This window comes from Plectropomus leopardus, chromosome 6 (genome assembly GCF_026936395.1).
Source record: "Plectropomus leopardus strain MGB_pleo_1.0 chromosome 6, ASM2693639v1, whole genome shotgun sequence".
NCBI lineage: Eukaryota > Metazoa > Chordata > Actinopteri > Perciformes > Serranidae > Plectropomus > Plectropomus leopardus.
The window spans coordinates 9,143,129-9,162,379 of record NC_142181.1 but is presented as its reverse complement, the minus strand read 5'-3'; the positions used below and the strand labels follow the sequence as shown (position 1 = coordinate 9,162,379).

The window sequence follows — 19,251 nt, the reverse complement described above, 5'->3', positions numbered from 1 at the left end:
ACAACCTGTTTAACATCCTATCATGAGCTCTAATCAACTTATAATACATAATTAAAACAACTGATGCCAAGATTTGTCAAAGTTACCACTTAAATTAAAATACAATAATTTATTTCCCAATCACTAAAAACATGTCTGAAAGCTCTTTACTAGTCCTGTGACGTTATCCCCACCATGCGCAGTCGGCGTCTTTCTCAACTCAGCCACCTGCTGCACCAGTAAAGACTGACTTCTGGTGGCACGTACTGCAATTATACGTATCAGTTAAATAGAAAGAGGAATGTCTGTATATTTTTAAGTACAGTAGAAAATCATACCTTTAGGATTTCTAAAAAGACTGTTTCACTTGAATTGCATTACTATACAACAGCTCAGGTCCATGTATACTTCCTTCAGCTGATGCCGTTCACATACGCTGCAAAAAATTTCTTCAGGAAATATCAAGAATGTTTATGTTATCGTTTGAAATGGTCTATACCCTGTGTACTGTAAGACCACCCAAGCCTAGTGTCTTACTATTTCTTACATATGGAAGCTAAGCTCACTATTTTTGGACATTCGGGTGCAGCAGAGACATGTAAGGGTGGGTGGTGGAAATGTGCTTATGCTGTCTACACTAATGGATATGTAACAAAACAGAAAAGGATTTTACTTTATCCTTTATTGTTTCATGTGAATTTTTGCAACGCGAAAGCTGATCACTTATTCCTCTGCCAGTGGTCTAGTTTTCTAACAAATTTCATTAAAATGCCATCAAAATACCAAAATATGGACAAAGTGGTCTGAAGCCCCATACACACCATAAGATGATAATTTAACTTCATGATTGCAGCAACTGGCCCAAGATAAGCTAAAGGCCTCATGTGGCGTATCTATAGTGACGAAACCTGGAACAGGGTGGAGGTTAGCCCAAAGCAGAACATAATCGAAAATATTTTATGCTATGTCACACATGTATGAAAATTGAAACTGGGTGATATCACCCCTTCAAGCCTTAAACACACCCCGATAGTGCCAAGAAGAACATGTGGTCCCAATTATCTGTTAGGTAATACAACAAAGCAGCAGCAGCTGGTGAAGTCATACCCATGGATGCACACACGCGCACACACACACACACACACACACACACACACACACACACACACACACACACACACACACACACACACACACACACACACACACACCGCTTATCCCCCATACGGTCAGCATCATTATAGTCTTGTTTTACCATTTACCTTGCTCACATTTGCTCAGCATTAACACAGATCGACACACACACTCAAACAGTCATGCAGGGTGCAGCCAAGGGCCTTGCTGAGTGACCCCTAATGCGTATTACATAAGAGCTGAGGTCCAATTAAGTCCCCACCCTACATATGGATCCAAGTAGCAGTGTGGGCCAATATATTGTGCAGGAGCCACTAAGACCGAGGGAAGCTTTGGCTTTAGCATTGCAGTAATATTTTCCACTCTGTCGTGATTTCTTGCTCTTCTCCAGAGTCTTTGTGTCTTTTCTCTTTCAGTTATTCACTTGACTACTCAGCACTACTCACGCCCCATATCTCTCCCTCTTATTCTGTCTTTCTCTCAGCCAAAATCTTTCATAGAGACAGACACAAACAGCTGTCTGTACCCCCTGCACCACACCAATGAAGTATAACGTTACTGCAGTGCAATAATGAATCTCTGCCACACACTGTTGCCTCGGGACTGACGCTGACTGTCAAGGACAGACTCTGAGAAACTTTTCTTTTTTTAAATTCACAGTTAAAAAAAATGCATTTAAAGTTTTTGTACTGTTCTAAATCAATCTTTAAATGGATTGAAAATGGTTGGAGAATTTTGTTCGGCTGTGGCTGCTGAGCAAAAGAGTTGCTTCCTAATCCATCTTGTGACTATCTGCAAGGATGTCATGTGCAATGGCATGGCTGTCAAAGGTTGCAGCATCACAAGATTAAAGCGCAGTTAAACATCAGTATTGTTAAAGCACACCTGTAATGACCCACTTCAAATGTCAGGGACAGTTCTTGCCTTCAGTTCTCTTTTCTGGTTTGCAGAGTGACTTCATGAAGCAACACCACTGCTAACTTAGTTTGAGGTGTGTCAGTTTATTGTATCTACAGTGGTCAAAACCAAGCTGTGGATGAGAAGAAGCCTGTGAGGAGAAAAAGGGGCGTTGGCTGTTCTCTTTGTCTCCCAGCTGTAGAGCATTTCCTTTTATTGAATGCAGTACAAGTCATGGAATAATATCAAGTTTTATATTGCTTTTGAATTTTCAATTTATTTTAATGTCCAGCAGAATCTATTTGGGTGGCAGGAGGAATGACGTTGTGAAAAAACATATGAGCCACTACTTCACAACAGCAGACTACCAAAGTTTACATAAAACTTCACAGATCAGAATCATATGTTGTGCAAGTCTGATCCTGCACGGATATTGACTTGTTCATCAGCTCTGACCCAGATGCAGACAAGCAGAGCAGGTTCACCAGGCCAAGAATTTAATAAGAACAAGAAGGGCAAGGTGCTGTACTGAAAAACCAAGCCAAAGAACACTATCTGTGTTCACTCACTGTTTGAACACCATCTCCTCATGTAGAGACGTGCCTCTTAGAGTTCATAGGTTGTTCCTCTGTCATTTACACAACAGTGGATATCACACCTGCCTCCTGTCTTCCTACAGTAGTTAAACATAGACATAACATGCTCCCTGTCCTGGATTAGGGCCTATATGGCCATATATATATCAGTTTTCCAGCACAATGTATGCAGGGCACAATGTTATACATGCAGTGTTTCATACACAAAATGTAGGTTATGTGGCACAAAAGCTACTGTGTTCACAAACTGTGATAGTTATTTTTCCAACAGATTTCATGAAGATTCCTAAAATGTTGTATTTTGTGTGACAAATTAGTCAAAGTAAATCCTTTCATTTTTTCATATACCAAATGAAATTTGGTAATGTTGGCATATTGCACCAATTAGACTAAGTAGTATTTCCATAGTATGGCTATAGGATTATACCACAAATGTATGATGGACGACTTGACAGCTACACAAGAGTGAAGCCAAAAAACCTTGATCTCCTCCTGGTGGCTGGCTGCAGTCATAAAGCCCGCCCCCTCTGTGTTAGAAGACGGGACATGGGGGCCAAACTAAAAACTTAAAGTCACATCAAATACATTTTCCCATTTTTTAATAAGTTTTGTTTATTGTTATTTGATGGCATGAAAAGAGGATTTATTGTTGTCATTGACAGCTGTGTGTGCCAGTTGGGGTGCTGGACATCAGTGGCAGCCGTGTCTGGGATACAGAGTGCTGTAGGAATGATTCTTAAAACGGGATTTTGGTTAGATGCCTAAAATAAGTCCTGTGGTTATCAAAAGCTTAACAGACTTGTATGTGTTATTCTACTAAAAACGGTATGTCAGTTAATATCCCATGCATAAATTTGGAAGCCTTTATGTGTTATTAAAATGGCGATTGCTAACAATTGGCTAAATGAGACCACAGAGCATCATCATGCCAAACATGGCTGTACAGCCTCATTTTAATGGCGAAGCTGAAGTCATACAACCTTGGTGTAGTTTGTTGATAGCCTAACATTAGTTTGTTATGTCTTGCAATTACATTTACACTCAAAAATCTAAAAGTAATGCTCATCTGTCAAGATTGTGTAAGTACCATGAGCTGGTGTTTGTCACAGAGCTTGTTTTTTTGCAATAATGCACAATCCTTTGGGAAATCATTGGCTTTTTGTCAAGGGAACCAGGGCTACGACGCTAACTTCCGTGTTGACCTATAAACAAATGCATCCCTGCAGCACTCTATTTCGGCATCAATTTATTCAGTGGGAGGAAGTGGAGGCGCATTGTCTGACTTTGTATACAGTCATTGGATTTTACAAAATAACCCAACACAAAGATGGTAAAGTGTTTTACCCAGCATTAGACCCCTCTGTAGGGTTTAAAAACCAAGAACAGATTCCTCAGCTGCTGCTTTTTAGCTGCAGCACAGTACATGTTCGGTTACTGTACTTCAGCTTACAGGTCCGTCTTTGTCTGTCTTATCTGGCTGTTGAAAGTGCTCCTTGTTTCTCCAAGGTTAAGTGCTCCTATCGCAACCGAGTGGGCTGAGTAGTCAGTAAACATTTGAACTGAAGGCGTTGTAGTTTAGCTGTTCTTTGCTTTGTTTTCCATCTTGAAACATACTTTATGATGTTTGTTTTAAGGTTTAGAGGCCACATGTTTTTAGCCACTGCTACAGTTCCATCACACGTCTTTACCTTTAGTGTGATAGGCATTTTAAAATGAAAGAGGGATGCTTTTTAGTATTTGTTTCAAGGTAGAGTATATCACGCTGCAGAGTTTATAGCTTTATTGTGAAACAGTATGCTAACAGTAGCCCATCTCCAGCTCAGCATCTGGTAAACAGCTGGCTCTATGCACTGACCAAGGAGGTAGCAGGGTCATAAGGCTCACTCTGCAGGGACTCAAAAACACACACTTTGAAGTATACACTACTCACTAACAACAGCACCTTTGAACTGCTGGTTTCTGCCCATTCCTATCAAGTGACACAGGAAGACATGTAGTTGACAGCGATTGTGCAACATGTCTTGGTCACAGCTAAAAACCACAACAGACTCTCGTGTTACCAGCCCATAGACAAATGAGTTCCCCCTGAGTGCTGGTAAATTTGACGACACTAAACAGAACCACATGACAAGAGCTCGGGAGCCGCTGTGTGTGTGTGTGGGTTTGCTGGTCACAGTTGCTCTCAGAGCTCATTGGATGACCTGCCTTGTGATGCAAGAGTTGTTCGGAAGGTGAGATGGAGTAAAGCTTAGTGTGACGGCAGGAGCGCAGGTGTGTTTCATATGTGATGTAAACAGAACACGTGGAGTCCATACTCTGTCACTCGCCACATATTTGTTATCCGTTTGAAAATGTCCAATGAAGATAAAAGTAAAGTCTGGTTGTAAATCATTGTTAATACGATTAGTGAAATAGTTTATAACATCCTCCAGAGTTGATGCTATCATTTATTATGGTGAATATTTAAAATATGTTTTCCCCAAAAATGTTCAGAACATGTAAACTACAGAAGCATTGCTTGAAGTATATTGTGTAAATTTCAGTTTTTACTGTCACGGCATCTTGACTGTTAAAATGAGCCATGCGTGGATTAGTTTTTTTGCACATGTATACGGAGAAAAGTAATAAGAAGAGAGCTTCAGCTGGTCTGAAATCATGATCTCATTGGCAGTGGTAATAATATTGAAAGTCAATACAGACCATATGATAATAATTTAAGGTTATGATTGCAACTGGCACAGGGCCTCATGTGGAGCAGCTATAGAGATGAAACCTGGATCAGAGTGGAGTTTAACCCAAAGTGGAACACACTTGAAAAAGGTTTAATGCTATGTCACACATATATGAAAATTGGAACTGGGTGATATCGCCCCTGCAAGCCTTTTAACGTTTTCCTGACTCGCAATTTAGTCATGAAGAGAAAAAATAACTTTTTACATTCAGTGTCAAGAGGTCAATGTTGTAATTAGTTTTACAGTTTTTGATTCTTTTCCAGAGTAAAGCCTTGTTCCTGATAGCCAGCTCTGAAAAGCTGAAGTGATAGTAAAACTTAACTTGCAAAATGTCTTTGTACAGCTACACCTGCTTCTCCCCTGATACCCCTCATTTCACAAGTTGAGGTGATTGGTTACTTAGGTTTGTGACCTAACAAACCCTGGAGGTCTAAATCTGTGTTTTAGAGACTGTCATTTGGTACACTGTAGTTTTGAGGTGAACATGCTCAGCCATGGTGTTGGTGGCTAATTTTGCTGATAATATGTCTTGTGGTATGTAAAAAACACCATATCAACATGTTAACATGGTTGAAAAAAAATGTAGGAGGTCTTGAATTTCAAAACACTAATAGAATTTGATGCACTGTGTACACAAAATCCAACTTTTACAAGTTGTCTACCTTTGGCTGTTATTAATTTTTTTTTTAAACATATAAACATAAACAACATGCAGTTTGAGGAGGAAATGGAATCCTACAACTGGCCAGACATTTTGCTCTGTAGGCCTACTTGTGAAAACATGAAGCTTGCCAGATTGGATACAGTGCATGTGAATTTGTTAAAATTTTTTAGCTCGAAATGATTACTCGGATCCGTCCTTAGTCTCCTTAGCCTCCAAACACTATGGTCAGTCTATGATCAGTAGCAACAGTTTCCCCGCAGCCTCACAGCTCGGGGGTGTTCACAGACCCAGATCACAAGCACACTGCAGATTACAGTGAATAACAATGGGCTGAAAAGTTTTGAACACTGAGCCAAAGGTGTGTTGTGTAACGGTATACTTAATATTGGCCTATTTCTCAGTTAGATCTCAACTGATAACTGCTCTGCTCCGAAAAACAGCCAAAACATAAAGCGAGCCTTCGATAAACATTAGGATAAATCTTTGCTTCTCTGCATGGTGGTCCTTTGCCACAGATGTTTTAGTTTTGCTCTTAGACTTTTGGCACAAGCTGGTGTGAATATGATGGAGGTGCTGTAGTTTTACAGTGTTTTTCGAATTGTTGTCAGCTTACATACAGCCCAACATGTTGGCATGCCAGCAGAATATAAATGTTTAATAAGCTATAAAATGAAGCAAAACATTATGTCCATCTCACAGCATGCAGTATGTTAGTTCATACTTTATGTCCTCAGACCACCTCATGCCAGCATTACACCAAATAACTTTTCAACGATTTCACTGTCATGGAAAAATGTCCAATGTTGGAGTTGATGTGCACTCCCCTGATCTTGATTGTTTGGTATATGTTGGTTGTAAAACTCAGCCCAAGCTGTCTTAAGTTGGGCTCTCTCTCATCTTGATTCTACAAAATAAAAAAATGTTTAATATTATCTGAAGTTTCTAGATTCGGGTCATGCAAATTCTGGAATTCAATCTTTCGAACATTGTCACCAACCAAGAGGTACACTTTCTCCGACACCAAACAGAAAACAGCAAACCGGTTAGACAGTAAACATGAAGTGGACTCCTGGGAGGCACAAGAACATGAACACTATGTTCTCTTGAACTTTGGAAAAGGGGGACAAACTGGTGGAGCTGTAGAGTGAACAAAAGTCAGTGTTTAATTTTCTGTACATCTGATCCACTAAGCGGCCGTTATTTTAGTGAGAAATCTTTATTTTTGAAACGGTTCATCTTTCATTCCCATGCTCTCCTCCCATGATAATAGCGCAGCTAACATATGGGTTGGTAGCAAGCTGAGGCCACAAAATCCAAACTGTAGAGTTTGTACACAAAAACGATTTATCATTATAGATAATATTGATGGTGAATTAACAAGAATATTGTTTACATGTGATGCCTTGTGTCTTGTGTTTCTGGAATTATGTGTTTTTGTGGACATGTTAGGAATTGTTATGTCATACTTTTTAAATCGAGTTTGGTTAATTTGGATGGGAATTATTTATCAAAAGGAATCTAGCTGTAATCTCGCAAACACTGACCCTGCAATATCCTCAGTCTTTGCAAAATCTTATAGTGTTAGACTAGAAAGTCACGTTGTCTTTAGATATGAGAGGATGTCAGACTTTAGTCTTTTAAAGGTATTTTCAAAGTGTTTCCAAAGTCTTCTAGTGTTTGTTAGGCATTAATGTGAAGATGTGTTTCTCCCCCAAACTTTCTTGACATCACAGGCTCCGGTATATGTCCTCTGTACCTAGATACTACAGACCTGCTGCTACGACAGCTCAGTCTGGATAACTTCAGACTGTGTCTCATTTGTTCTTGCTCCTTATGTAACTCAACCACAAGTCATGTGTGTTGAGAAAAAGGGTGGAGAGCCGACAAGTGAAGTCTTCACAGTGATCTCACTGCCAAACCAAAATCCAGTGTGGGTCTAATTGACTGTATTTTATTAGCTTATTGAGCACATCCCCATTGACCCTGTTGTACCAGGACACTCAATTAGCTGTTGGACAGTAGTTGATTCTAACTATTTACAACATTATTAACCCTTTGAATATATGTGTGTGTGTGTGTGTGTGTGTGTGTGTGTGTGTGTATTATAATTTCCTAAATATACTACTTTCTTGCAATATGTGTGACATTTTTTGCCAAGTTGCTGATTGCCATTTCACCCCCATGTTTTCAAAATATATGAAACCAATTTGCTCAGTGTTCAGAGGTTTAAATACTTGTGGAAGGTATGTGAGTGCAGCACAAAAAGTGATGTCTATCCAGGTTTTAAAGGTTTGCCATTATTTAAATGTATTACCTCTATAGTCTGAACTGCAGTATTATATAACAGCCGTGTGCCTTGCAGTACCAAGCAGTTTTTAAGCAAACACTGAAAGCAGTGAATTTTCAGATAAGCACTCCCTCAGTGAGACAGGAGGAACTAAACAGTCTAATCGCCTGCTGGATGAAATACCTGCATGGTGCCAGCTCTTTGTATACAAACTGCTCTGCTACAGCAAGTGTCGATGCAGAAAGGCTGCTGGTGTGGGCGGTCGTACTACCCTGTTATCCTCACTGGCTCCCCACTTTTCCCAAAAACACATGTCTCCGGCTCCTCCCTCCAATGACTTCTCCGGTGAGAGTTTGACCCAAGTCATATGCCTCAGCACTGTACATGACAGAGGATACTGTCTGTTTTAACGGCTATGGATAATGTTTAGAAATCGGTACGGACATTTATTTGTGATGGGACTTGCATCGGCTTTCTTAGGGATTTTTGGTCAGACAGACCATACTGTCGGTACAAACGGCAAAATGTGCTAGACTTTTTTGGCTTTCCGTTTTTATTTAGGTTGCGACAGAATCGCTATTTGGAAACATCTCATTTATTCCGGTGACTGTTTCGCGGAATACTTCGTCATTTTACCACTGTATTAAGATCAGCAACACCCAAGGAAGCTATTTGCCAACTTGAAATGTCAGATCCCATGGCCGTGGGAGAGGAGTAAAAAGTTTTCTCCCGGACCAAGAGCACCTGGCACCCTCCCTCTCTGCGCTTCTCTCTCTGCCGGCATGACTCTCGGCGCGGTGTCCGGATCCGACAGCTCGTCGGCGGTCAGCTTCTGCTCCTGCTGCGGGGCCAAGATGGTGCCCTACTTTGACGAGGACGCGGTGGTGTCCAAAAATCAGATCAACCAGCTGTAAGTTTTAAAAAGTGGCTACTCTGAAATAGACTGTAGTTTGAGAATGTTTTAAACATTAAAACATCCATAAAGTCAGTAACAGGGATAAACAGTGAAGATGCCATGAAGTAGCAGGGTCTCCATCCAAACTGAAAGACTGATTACACATCATCACAACTTAACTTCTAAAAGAGAGATTACACTGTTTAACTACTGTCTTTACTCAAAATTGAATTGTTATATTAAGGATAATCTCAAAGTTAATAATACATTTAAATATAGACCAAAATGTTTCCCATGCATATCTGGATATAGTAGAAATAATGTGGGAAACTTTTAACATTGCAACACTGAGTAAGAACAGCATGCGTAAAAGTTTTGCAACATCAGTGTTGAATGTATTTCCTGGTGACGTAGCAGTGTCTTACTCATCTTAGTGGCTCCTTTTTTGACCTTACTAAGACATAATGGCTCTGCATGTATCATGAATCATCCGACCTGTTTCACAGATCAGACACTTTATATAGGAAAACCGCATTGCTACTGATCACCTGATTGCCATATCAACACTTTCTGTTTGTCCAAGGTTGGCATCTTTGTTTAAACTTGTGAGTGCTTTGTGTGATAGTGATAGTTGTTAGGAAGTTGCAGTAAAAAGTTGTTTTTTAAATTATCTTTTAAAATAAACATTTGGAAAAGTAACTTAAAAAAGTTAGGAAAAGGAAAAACATTGTCAAAAAAATGTAGGTATTTTTGTGTAAAATGTGGTGTTTAACCACAAACCAACAATAAAACTTAATGTCTGTGAGTCACAGTAAGATGGTCTCTTAGAAACAGACCCAAAAATTTGGCCTGCATCTACTTGGCTTCCATTGTTAGTATAGGAAACCAGGAAAACAAGCAACTGAGTGTCACTTTTAATATAAAGTTTAGAGATTATGATAATAGATTTCCTTGTAACTCAGTAATAGGCTACACTGAAAATGCCTGCATGACTGGCCACTGATCAGACCTAAAATAAAAAGCTCCCGCTATTATTTTTAGCCAGTTGACTGAACAAAATAATATATACCTTTTGCTGCAATGCAAGAGTTAGCATGAATGTATGTTAACTGAGTTTATCTGTGATCTTCAGTGTCTGCAGACATCAAGGCAGGCTTCTTTTTGCTTGTGAGATTTAAAAAGGATTTAGTCGACTTGTGAATTCGGTGAAGACAAGTTTGTCCCAAAGGACAGATCAAAGACTAGTCTGTTCCAGTGTCTCCAAACTTTCATGTGAAGCTGTCTTAGATAAGCTGAGCAAATTAGCAGAAAAATCAATGTAGAAATGACTGATTGCATAATCATGAAAATAACATCAGCATATTTCCCATAAAATCAATTAATTTATTTTCAGTGTCTTGTTGTGTAACATTTCTGTGCAGTTGGTAATTGGTTATGCCCTGCATGAGAACTGGCCTTCTGTGGTGGTATTCAGGAAAGTCAAGGACAGCCTGTGTCTTGATTGCATTGTTTTTCAGCTGTTGTACGCATGATTGTGCAGTGAGTTTTTTGAGAAAGCTGAACTTTTAGCTTTTATAGGGGCTCCACCCGGTCTTTAAGGAAATAGGTTCTTTTTTGTTTGTTTTTTAAGTGTGAGTTTGCATAATGAAGCTTTATGGGAAGATGTTACCGCAAGACCCAGTGCATACTGGCAGGCGCATGACTAGTAAATAGCAGTAGTTGTGGGAATCCTTTGACTTCCTGCTTTTGTTAGCCACATTGCATGATGCATGTTGGTTGTTTTTATCGCCCCACCCTTGTGTTGCTCAGGAAGGACTTGGGCCCTTGTCTCAATGCAGATTTTAGCATCCTTTGATTTATAGCACCTAGTGTGTCTACTTCTGTGTCGGTTTGTTTAATGTTTGTTTACATATGTCTGTTTGTTTAAAGCGTGAACGCCTGTATGTGCCAGAATGTCAGCCGGACTAATGTTTAACCAGGGTTTGAATGAGTAATTACATGGCTCCATGGGGTTAAGTGTTACCTGCAGCTAAATGGCATCTAAAACACTATTGTTATCCGACCAATTTTAGAAATACCGGTAAACCCATTTCTTCCGCCTCGCTTATGTGATTGTGTTATGAACGTGTTTTCCAGAGAAAACAGATAAGTCAGAAACTTGACAAAAGTGTCACTTAAAGTGTGTGTTAAGTGTTTGTGTGAGGGACTTCAGCAGCTGAACATAGATATGAGCAGCTGGATATAGGTCACTACTTATGCTTGTGTGTATGTGTGCGTGTGATGGATCTAAAATCAAATCACTTGCATTACTTGGGTTAAGTTTGTATTATTAGCTTCAGTAAATGGCACGAGACCAGACCAGCTGTGTGTTGCTATCATGTACCACAGTAGCTGCATTCATTGCCAGGCATATGATAGTGCTTGTTAATGGATGTGGAAGTTTCACATGCGGTAAATTACAGCTATTCTTTTTATTTCTTATTTTCACTAGCTATCAAAGTGGAAATGTAACTCTCCATTCAGCCATTGTTACAACCAACTGGGCTACACGTAGCTTCATTTGACTATCATGTCATTAGATTTTACTGAATGTCTTCAGTACTGTTTCTCAGTATTGTATTTAGTCTCAACTGTAAGCTAAAATGTAATCTGAATCCTTCTCAGAATAGCACTGCATGCTGCCTTGGTCAGGTATGTTTAGTTCACCAAGGTGGCTGGTCCTCAGACCATGGCCGGCATACAGGATTATTGAGGAAACTGTAGCAAACTCGGGGTCCTGACGCATACACATTCAAAAGACAATGGCTCTGGCCAAATGTTGATGGCATTGGTGCCAGTTAATGAAAGTGTATGTTTAGTATGTCCTGTTATTCCTTTCTCTTTATCAGCCCTGACCCTCCTCTGCTCTGGCTGCCCCAATCTGCCACCTTCTTGTGTCTAAATTCTTTGCCCAATAATCTACCGTGAAGTTGTGTTGACCCTAATTTGGGGAACATTTGCCAAAATTGGACAATATAATGATGGAAAGTCAGATGACATAGGGCCCTGGCCAGACTTTAAGGATGGTACAGTTAGGACTTGGGAGCCTCTACTTCATGATGCCCCATAATCTTTTCGCTCTTCTCATTCATCTGGGACTCTCTTCTGCCTGTGACACATTTTCCGTATACGTGCTTCCAAGTAGCAGGGCCTTGACGCGCAACTGTGGACATGTAGCCACACACATCCACTAGCTAACTCCCTGACTTTCCCATGGGCTGTATCTGTCTCGGGTGCAAACTCATAAGGCCTTAGTGTGGCCTGCCCTCCACACAGCCAGGCCCTATATTTATCCCACTCTCCTTCTGAGAGTGACTAATATGGGCACAGGCAGGAGGGGGGAGGGGGTCACCCAGTTATCTGGCCACTATGTGGAGTGGTCCTTACATAGTGATGATTGTGTCTGTGACAGTTGCCCTAACAAGTACCTTCTGCCCAAAGCTGGGGATGGCTGAATGCCAAAAGATGACCCACCCCACTCTCTGCTACACACTCTGACTGGGTCGTCTTTCTTTATCTTCCATCCTTCACTGCCCATTCCTCATTTACATAGTTTGTGGAGTCAAATTTAGTTGAACCTGTTGCCCTTTTTTAAATTTCCCCTCTTGCATTAATTAAACCAGCTAGTCTGGTTTAAGGGGGCACCTTTACAGTTGTCTCGGATGGATGGATGGATGGATGGATGAAGAGATAGATAGATATTTATTTCAAACATGTAAAACAAACAGGAAAAGACAAAAATTTAAAAATGGCAATAACAAAAATGGATAATGACCTATACAAAAAAACCCCACAAAAAATAGATTAGAGGAAGTCCTGCCAAATTTTTCTTACCTGTTGTTGTTGTTGTTGTTGTTGTTGTAGACCAATGAGCTCAGCATACACATAATGTAGTTCATCTGGGTACATGCTAACATACTGACCAGTGTTGCCATCAGTCTCTGACGGTGCGTTACAAATGTACCAATTTGAATCAGTCCACTGGCAGCTGTATTACATAAGTGAACAACACTCACTTTATGAAAGAGTCTTATTGATGCAGAGGTTGGAGAAAGGATCTACTGTCAGTTGCCAGCCCGTTCAACACACAAACAACACATTTTTAGAAACGCTACTATTTGAATCATTGATTAATCTGGTTATTTTTTCCTCAATTAAATGATTAATTATCATTCTATAACCCAAAGATATTCAGTTTATCAACCAATCGTTCAGCTCTAGTGTGGGATTAGTGGCTGATTGTGTGATCTAGGCTACAGTGTTAAATGTCTGCATAGGGCTATCACCGCCTTGTCAAAGAGAGCTTTCTATGTACAGTAAGTCGGCCGTGCTCTTCTGCATGCTGTCTATCAATAGCTGAGACTTTTAAAGGCTACAGTATTTTTAGAAACTGCAGTTCAAGGTTGTTCACAGCCCTCCACCTTTCCAACCTCCAGGCTTAAATTCCACTTTCTCAATGTGTCTGCATGCAGTAGTGTTGGCCTGCATGCACGTGCATTGCCTTCTGTGCGTGATGTTCAGAGACTACAAGTGTTATATTACAGATGACATTGTACAGTAGCACTGCTATACATGGTCATGTCAAGTACAGTACATGAGTCTGTGTGTGAGCACAGTTGGACATGATGCAGCAGGAATTGAGGAGAGTGACGGAAATGAAAAGTAGGACAAAGATGTGAGAAATGCAGAAAAAGAGGAACTGACAGAGGGGAGAGTCAGAGGAAACAGCTGGGTCAAGGGTGGGTGGGTTATGGGAAATATGCTAGACACAAAGCTGCAGTTTTGTTTTTTGTCTCTGCTGTCTGTGTCTCATGATCCTGTACATCTCAGCAAAACTCAGGAAGGACAGTTGGATCGCTGGACAGATGGAGAGATGGAGTTACAGAGAAAATGGGCATGACAGGAAGCCTAAATGGCAGACAGCAGACAGTGAAACTTAAGTACTGTAGAACCTGATGAACTGTAAAAGTCGGGTTCATTGAGTGTAGACTTGCAGATTGCTGTAAAGGGCAAAGTAGAGCACAGCGGTTAACTACCAAATACACATATCAATCAATTGTTTGCACAATTCAAAGGATATACGTGGCTGTGATGTCATCACCTTCCTTTCATTGATCCCAGAGGTGTGCATGCGTACTTGTCAGTTTCTCGTCTTAATTTCTGGCCCCGGAGGCTACGAAACCACACCTATCCCAGTTTAACAGAACAGGTTGGCCAACTCCCTGGAGTAGGACGTGTTTCCTCCATTAACACCTCGAGCTATATCCACAGGATTTGTTCCCTTTAATAGCAGACAAACTACAGTGAGCTTGAACTTTACCTGACATTTACTTCATTTGACCTCTTAAAAAGGAAAAACAAAACTTTTTTTGGCAATGTTCTGAGTAAAATATTAAAGGTGTAACAGCAGGGCAACAAAAAACAAAAGGGGCTCCTCTAGAAGTCTGTTCAAGTCTAAGACCCACATTTGGCTGGCTGTCAAAATTGTGGCTGCACATGTTCTTGTTCCTAGATAGGCTAAGTCCTTGCCAGCTTAACTTGAGGTCTCAGTTTTGGCAAAACCTGCAGAACCAATACACCCAATGTGTTTTTGTTATTATGAAGGGTTCCTCCTTGGTTTGCAAATGCTACTTCAAATCCAGATGAAACATTTACCATGCATAGTTTTCTCTTGCAGTGGTGCTTTTTTGTGTTCTCAGCACTGACTGTATGAATGCAGGAGCCTTGTTGCCTAAGTGCTTGCTGTCCAAGTGGCAGACTCCTTGCTCAGCATCATTAAGGCTATGGTTTACTGGTCCCATGGCTGTCATTTGACATGGTCATAAGCGACTGGAGAAGTAGGTCATTTTATTGGTGTTGTGTGTGACTTAGGTTAGTGTGCCATCGTGAGACTCTAAACAAACACCTAGTCATTCACACATTGCACATTAGAGGCGCTCACGCACCCTCAGTGTTTGGTATACAGTCGGAACACCGACCTCAGTTTATTATGCATCCTTCCCTTCAACGCGGTGACCTCAGTCACATTTAATAAGATTAAGTGTTCCAGAGAGGAACAGAACCCTGTTTGATACGACCCGCTCTGGTGTGGAGTGCTGTGTGCTGGCCGGCTCTTATCTGCGCTCAAACATTGTGGAAGGAGGGGACTCGCTCTGTCTTCCCGCTCGGACCCACGGTCTCCTCCCAATCCCCTCCTCCCTCCCTTCTGGCAGCTGCTAGAATGAGTACGTCTGTGTGTGTAATCCAGCTGTGTGGAGGAGCAGAGAACATTGTGTTCTGGGTTCAAGTTGGGGCTTGGATCTTGTTTTGCTAGCATCGGTCTGTCAGCTCTGATTTGGGGGAGCGAGTAGACCAGAGGCCAATTGAGTGGATATTTGTGACACTGACATAAGCCCATGACAACACTCGTCTGTTCCATGTCCCCATCTTGTGCCTATTATGGGAAGTTTGGTGTCAGCGTGTGCAAGAAAGTGATAACAAATTACATAAGTTACATGAACAACCAAATATGATCAGATAACTTGGAATAGGTCCCTGTGTTTAAAGCTTCAGTTCATGTTTTCTTTTCTCTTCCCTTCCAGCATCAGTGAGAGTTTCCTCACTGTAAAAGGTGCAGCCCTGTTCCTTCCCAGGGGAAACAGCCCCACGCCTAACTCTGCACCTCGCATCAGCCAGCGCAGGAATAAGCACACAGGTAAAGACTTGAACACAAATGACAGCTGCAGCTTCTCCCGGAGCAGACTCTCAGACTCAGAAATGAACTCAGCAGAGGAGCATGAGATTTATAGCAGTGTGTTTTCAAATAGCCATTTCTCTGCAGCATCACTAATAACAGCTGGTGTTAACTTCACTGAAGCTGTTTCACAACAAGGCAGATGAGTTCAGTGCGGTCAGTTCACTGCTGCATGCAATGTGTCTTGATTTAGGAATGTCAAAGAACCCACATTTTAAGTATATTTACACTTTTGGACAATGAAAACAGATTTTGCAAATTTGAGAAACAAGAAAAGTAGAATCTGCCTCTGTCTGTGGATGAAGGCAGCCTTTGCAGTGGTGCCTCTTGGTAGTTAAATTGACTAAATTACTACAAAAACAAACCATTATAAGCTTTGTTTCAGAAAGAACAGCCTTTTTTTTTCCTCAGATGTATCTGGAGAGGAAGTTGAATGTAGGTCTAAGTGAAAGGGACTCCAATGTGAATGCATTGAAAACTTGCCACAGGCTAAATGATATATGATCTGAGGTGTTACATCAGCCTTCAAATGCTAAGAATGCACTATTTTTCTCCCAAAAGAAACTGACTAAATGAGGATGTTGAAATCTTTTCTATCCAGGTGACCTCCAGAAACATCTTCAGACCATGTTTACTGTACTGCGGCCAGAGGACACCATCCGACTGGTCAGTAACACACACACACACACACACACACACACACACACACGAGGAAGGCAGCATTGTGATCAGAAATGTTACACTCCAGATGGGAGGGGGCTGGTTTCAGTTCTTTTGTTAGCAGACATGAAGAACTGAAACAGGACAAAAAAACATTGTAGGACATGGAAAGTCTTAACTCTTCTCTGTCACCAACAAAGATATTAGTACATGAAAACATGAAACAGTCAGTACTAAAAGTATTAGGAGCAATTCACATTCATTCAAGTACTTTTTCACTAATTGATAAATTTAAAAATCTGGCTCTGCATCTCTTTTTTTCCCCATTTCTCCTCCTCCTGTTCTCCATGTCTCTTTCCACGCAGGCTGTGCGTCTAGAGAGCGCTTATCCTCAGGTAACCCGCTACATGGTGGTGGTCTCCACCAATGGTAGACAAGACACGGAGGAGAGCATCGTGCTTGGCATGGACTTTGTCTCCTCGGACAGGTCAGTGCCACAATGGTAGATTACCCTGGCTTGCAGTTTGATATTAACATTCAATAAGTCCCACTATTGTGGAAGCAATAGATTTTGAGATATCACGTTATCCCCTTTTTAGCATAATTAGTTTATGTATTGTCTATAACTTTTAGAGTGAATGTGCATGTTAACGTATCATCAGGGAAAGTATGTAGTAGGAGTAGTAGGAGTAGTAGGAGTAGTATGTGTGCTTTTGTTTTGTTGTGCTGTTGTTTAACATGTTGATCTTTTGACCAGCTGCTGTACGGTGGGTCTGGTTCTACCTCTGTGGAGTGACACTTTGATCCACCTGGATGGAGACGGGTAAGACACCACACATACCTCCTGCTTCCTCTTACTGCTCCCTGGGGCAACTGACTGCTCTGATACTTGTACTTTCTGTACATGTTACTGTTTGTAGCCTTTAGTTGTAAGTTATGTTATTGGTTTTGCAAGATGGCCATAAACTTTGATATCAATGTCTTATCTCTCTCTCTCTCTCTGGTCACAGTGGTTTTAGTGTGTCAACAGTTAACAGGGTTCATGTTTTCAAGCCAGTATCTGTCCAGGCTATGTGGTAAGCAAATTTATATTTTTTTCCATGAATTGACAGCTATGTGAAGTTGTATTTAAGTTAAGGTTGAAGACTTTAAAAGACTGTTCCCATTGTACCCTCCCTTTGACCTCCAGCCTTTTGTCTTTGTCACTGTTTCTTAGCTTCCTTTTTTTTCATTATCTATGTCTTCCAGTGCCTTCATTATCATTCCCTGTCTCTTCATTTCCGTACTCGTCTTCATTTCCTCATTTGCTTGTCCCTCTGTTACTTTGCTCTTTGCCTGACCCCCCCCTCCCTTGAATATCTCAATATGCCTTCATTTATCTGCAGTTATATCTCTGTTTTATGTCTCCTCATTGCTGTAATCTTTCTGCTCCTCTCCTCTCATGTCTGTTGTTCCCTCATTTCTCCTTCGAATTATTCAACTCACCTCCCTTGTTATATTTCTCATGAGTTATTATTCAGTACTCACTTGTCTTTCTATTCATTTTCTCTTTCCTCCTTTCCTCTTACCATTTCTCATCTTTATTTCTTTGCCAATTATTATAGCCACTCTTGATTAAATAATTGTACTCTCAGGCAGTCATTTGAACTCTGTTGTCGTTTTGCCCTCGAGACAACCTCTCAAGTGTGAATCCTCGTCCCTCTCACTGTCTGCCTCAGGTCAGCCCTCCAGTCGCTCCACAAAGCCTGCGAGGTGGCCCGCTGCCATAACTACTACCCGGGCAGCCTGTTCCTGACCTGGGTCAGCTACTACCAGAGTAGGGTCTCATCCAACCAGTTCTGCGTTAATGAGTGGAACGCCATGCAGGACGTGGAGTCCCACCGTGCCAATTCACCCGTTCTCTTCACAGACCTGTGAGTAGAGACCACATGAATACACACATTGATACTGCAAAAACCCACAGCTCACACTGATGGAGGAATATCTGGAATATGGTTTGATTTGTGGTGCCCTCCAGACATGGAGTCATTTTCACAAGATTTCATTTTGTATGCTATAGTCTCCATCGAAGCGTAGTGCAAAATTCCTGTAGAATAAATACACTGCTCTAAAATTATTTAAATCAGAAGATGTGCTGAATGGATACCAGCAATGCATAAACATTTTCTGATGTTGTAGTTTTCCTTTTTTCTTAACAATTAGCTATTTTTTGGATGAAATTTCTTGCCGAGTTGCTAAGTACATTTTCCCCATGTTTGTGAAAGAAATCAAACCAACTTGCTCAGGGTCCAAAGGTAAAAACACTGAATGCAGCACAAGAAAACTGATGTCAATCCAGGTCTCAAGGGATTAACAATAACAAAAGTTAGTAGGTATAGCCATCAACTTTTATTACAGATATGATGCACTCAATCATAACTCCAGCAGTGTTGCCTAACCTCTTCTCACGTGCAGACACTGCGGGTGTTGCTTCATCAGAGCAGAATATTGCAGGCTGTCAATCTTCAGGGCCGTGGACTCTGGAGCCGGGGTCACATGCTGTCTGTGACCTCGCATGGTAACAAGAAGCAACACAGAGAAGCATAAGTAAAAGCACACGTGCAGGCTGTGTACAAATAGACAAATTCATTGAATC

At 41.0% G+C, this 19,251-nt stretch overlaps 1 protein-coding gene across 2 annotated transcripts in view; it reads left to right on the top strand.

The window, feature by feature from the left end:
- Window positions 1-19,251, top strand: part of ssh2a (slingshot protein phosphatase 2a) — a 35,113-nt gene that overhangs the window by 7,219 nt on the left and 8,643 nt on the right. The window contains exons 1-7 of one of the 2 annotated variants that reach the window (XM_042486333.2): window positions 8,633-9,199; window positions 15,805-15,917; window positions 16,558-16,622; window positions 16,982-17,103; window positions 17,374-17,439; window positions 17,627-17,692; window positions 18,335-18,529. In XM_042486333.2, coding sequence (XP_042342267.2) covers window positions 9,072-9,199; window positions 15,805-15,917; window positions 16,558-16,622; window positions 16,982-17,103; window positions 17,374-17,439; window positions 17,627-17,692; window positions 18,335-18,529 — 755 coding nt within the window. In that variant the 5' untranslated portion in view covers window positions 8,633-9,071. Of the gene's footprint in view, window positions 1-8,632; window positions 9,200-15,804; window positions 15,918-16,557; window positions 16,623-16,981; window positions 17,104-17,373; window positions 17,440-17,626; window positions 17,693-18,334; window positions 18,530-19,251 lie in introns of those variants that run through there. The other variant, XM_042486334.2, reaches the window with a different exon arrangement.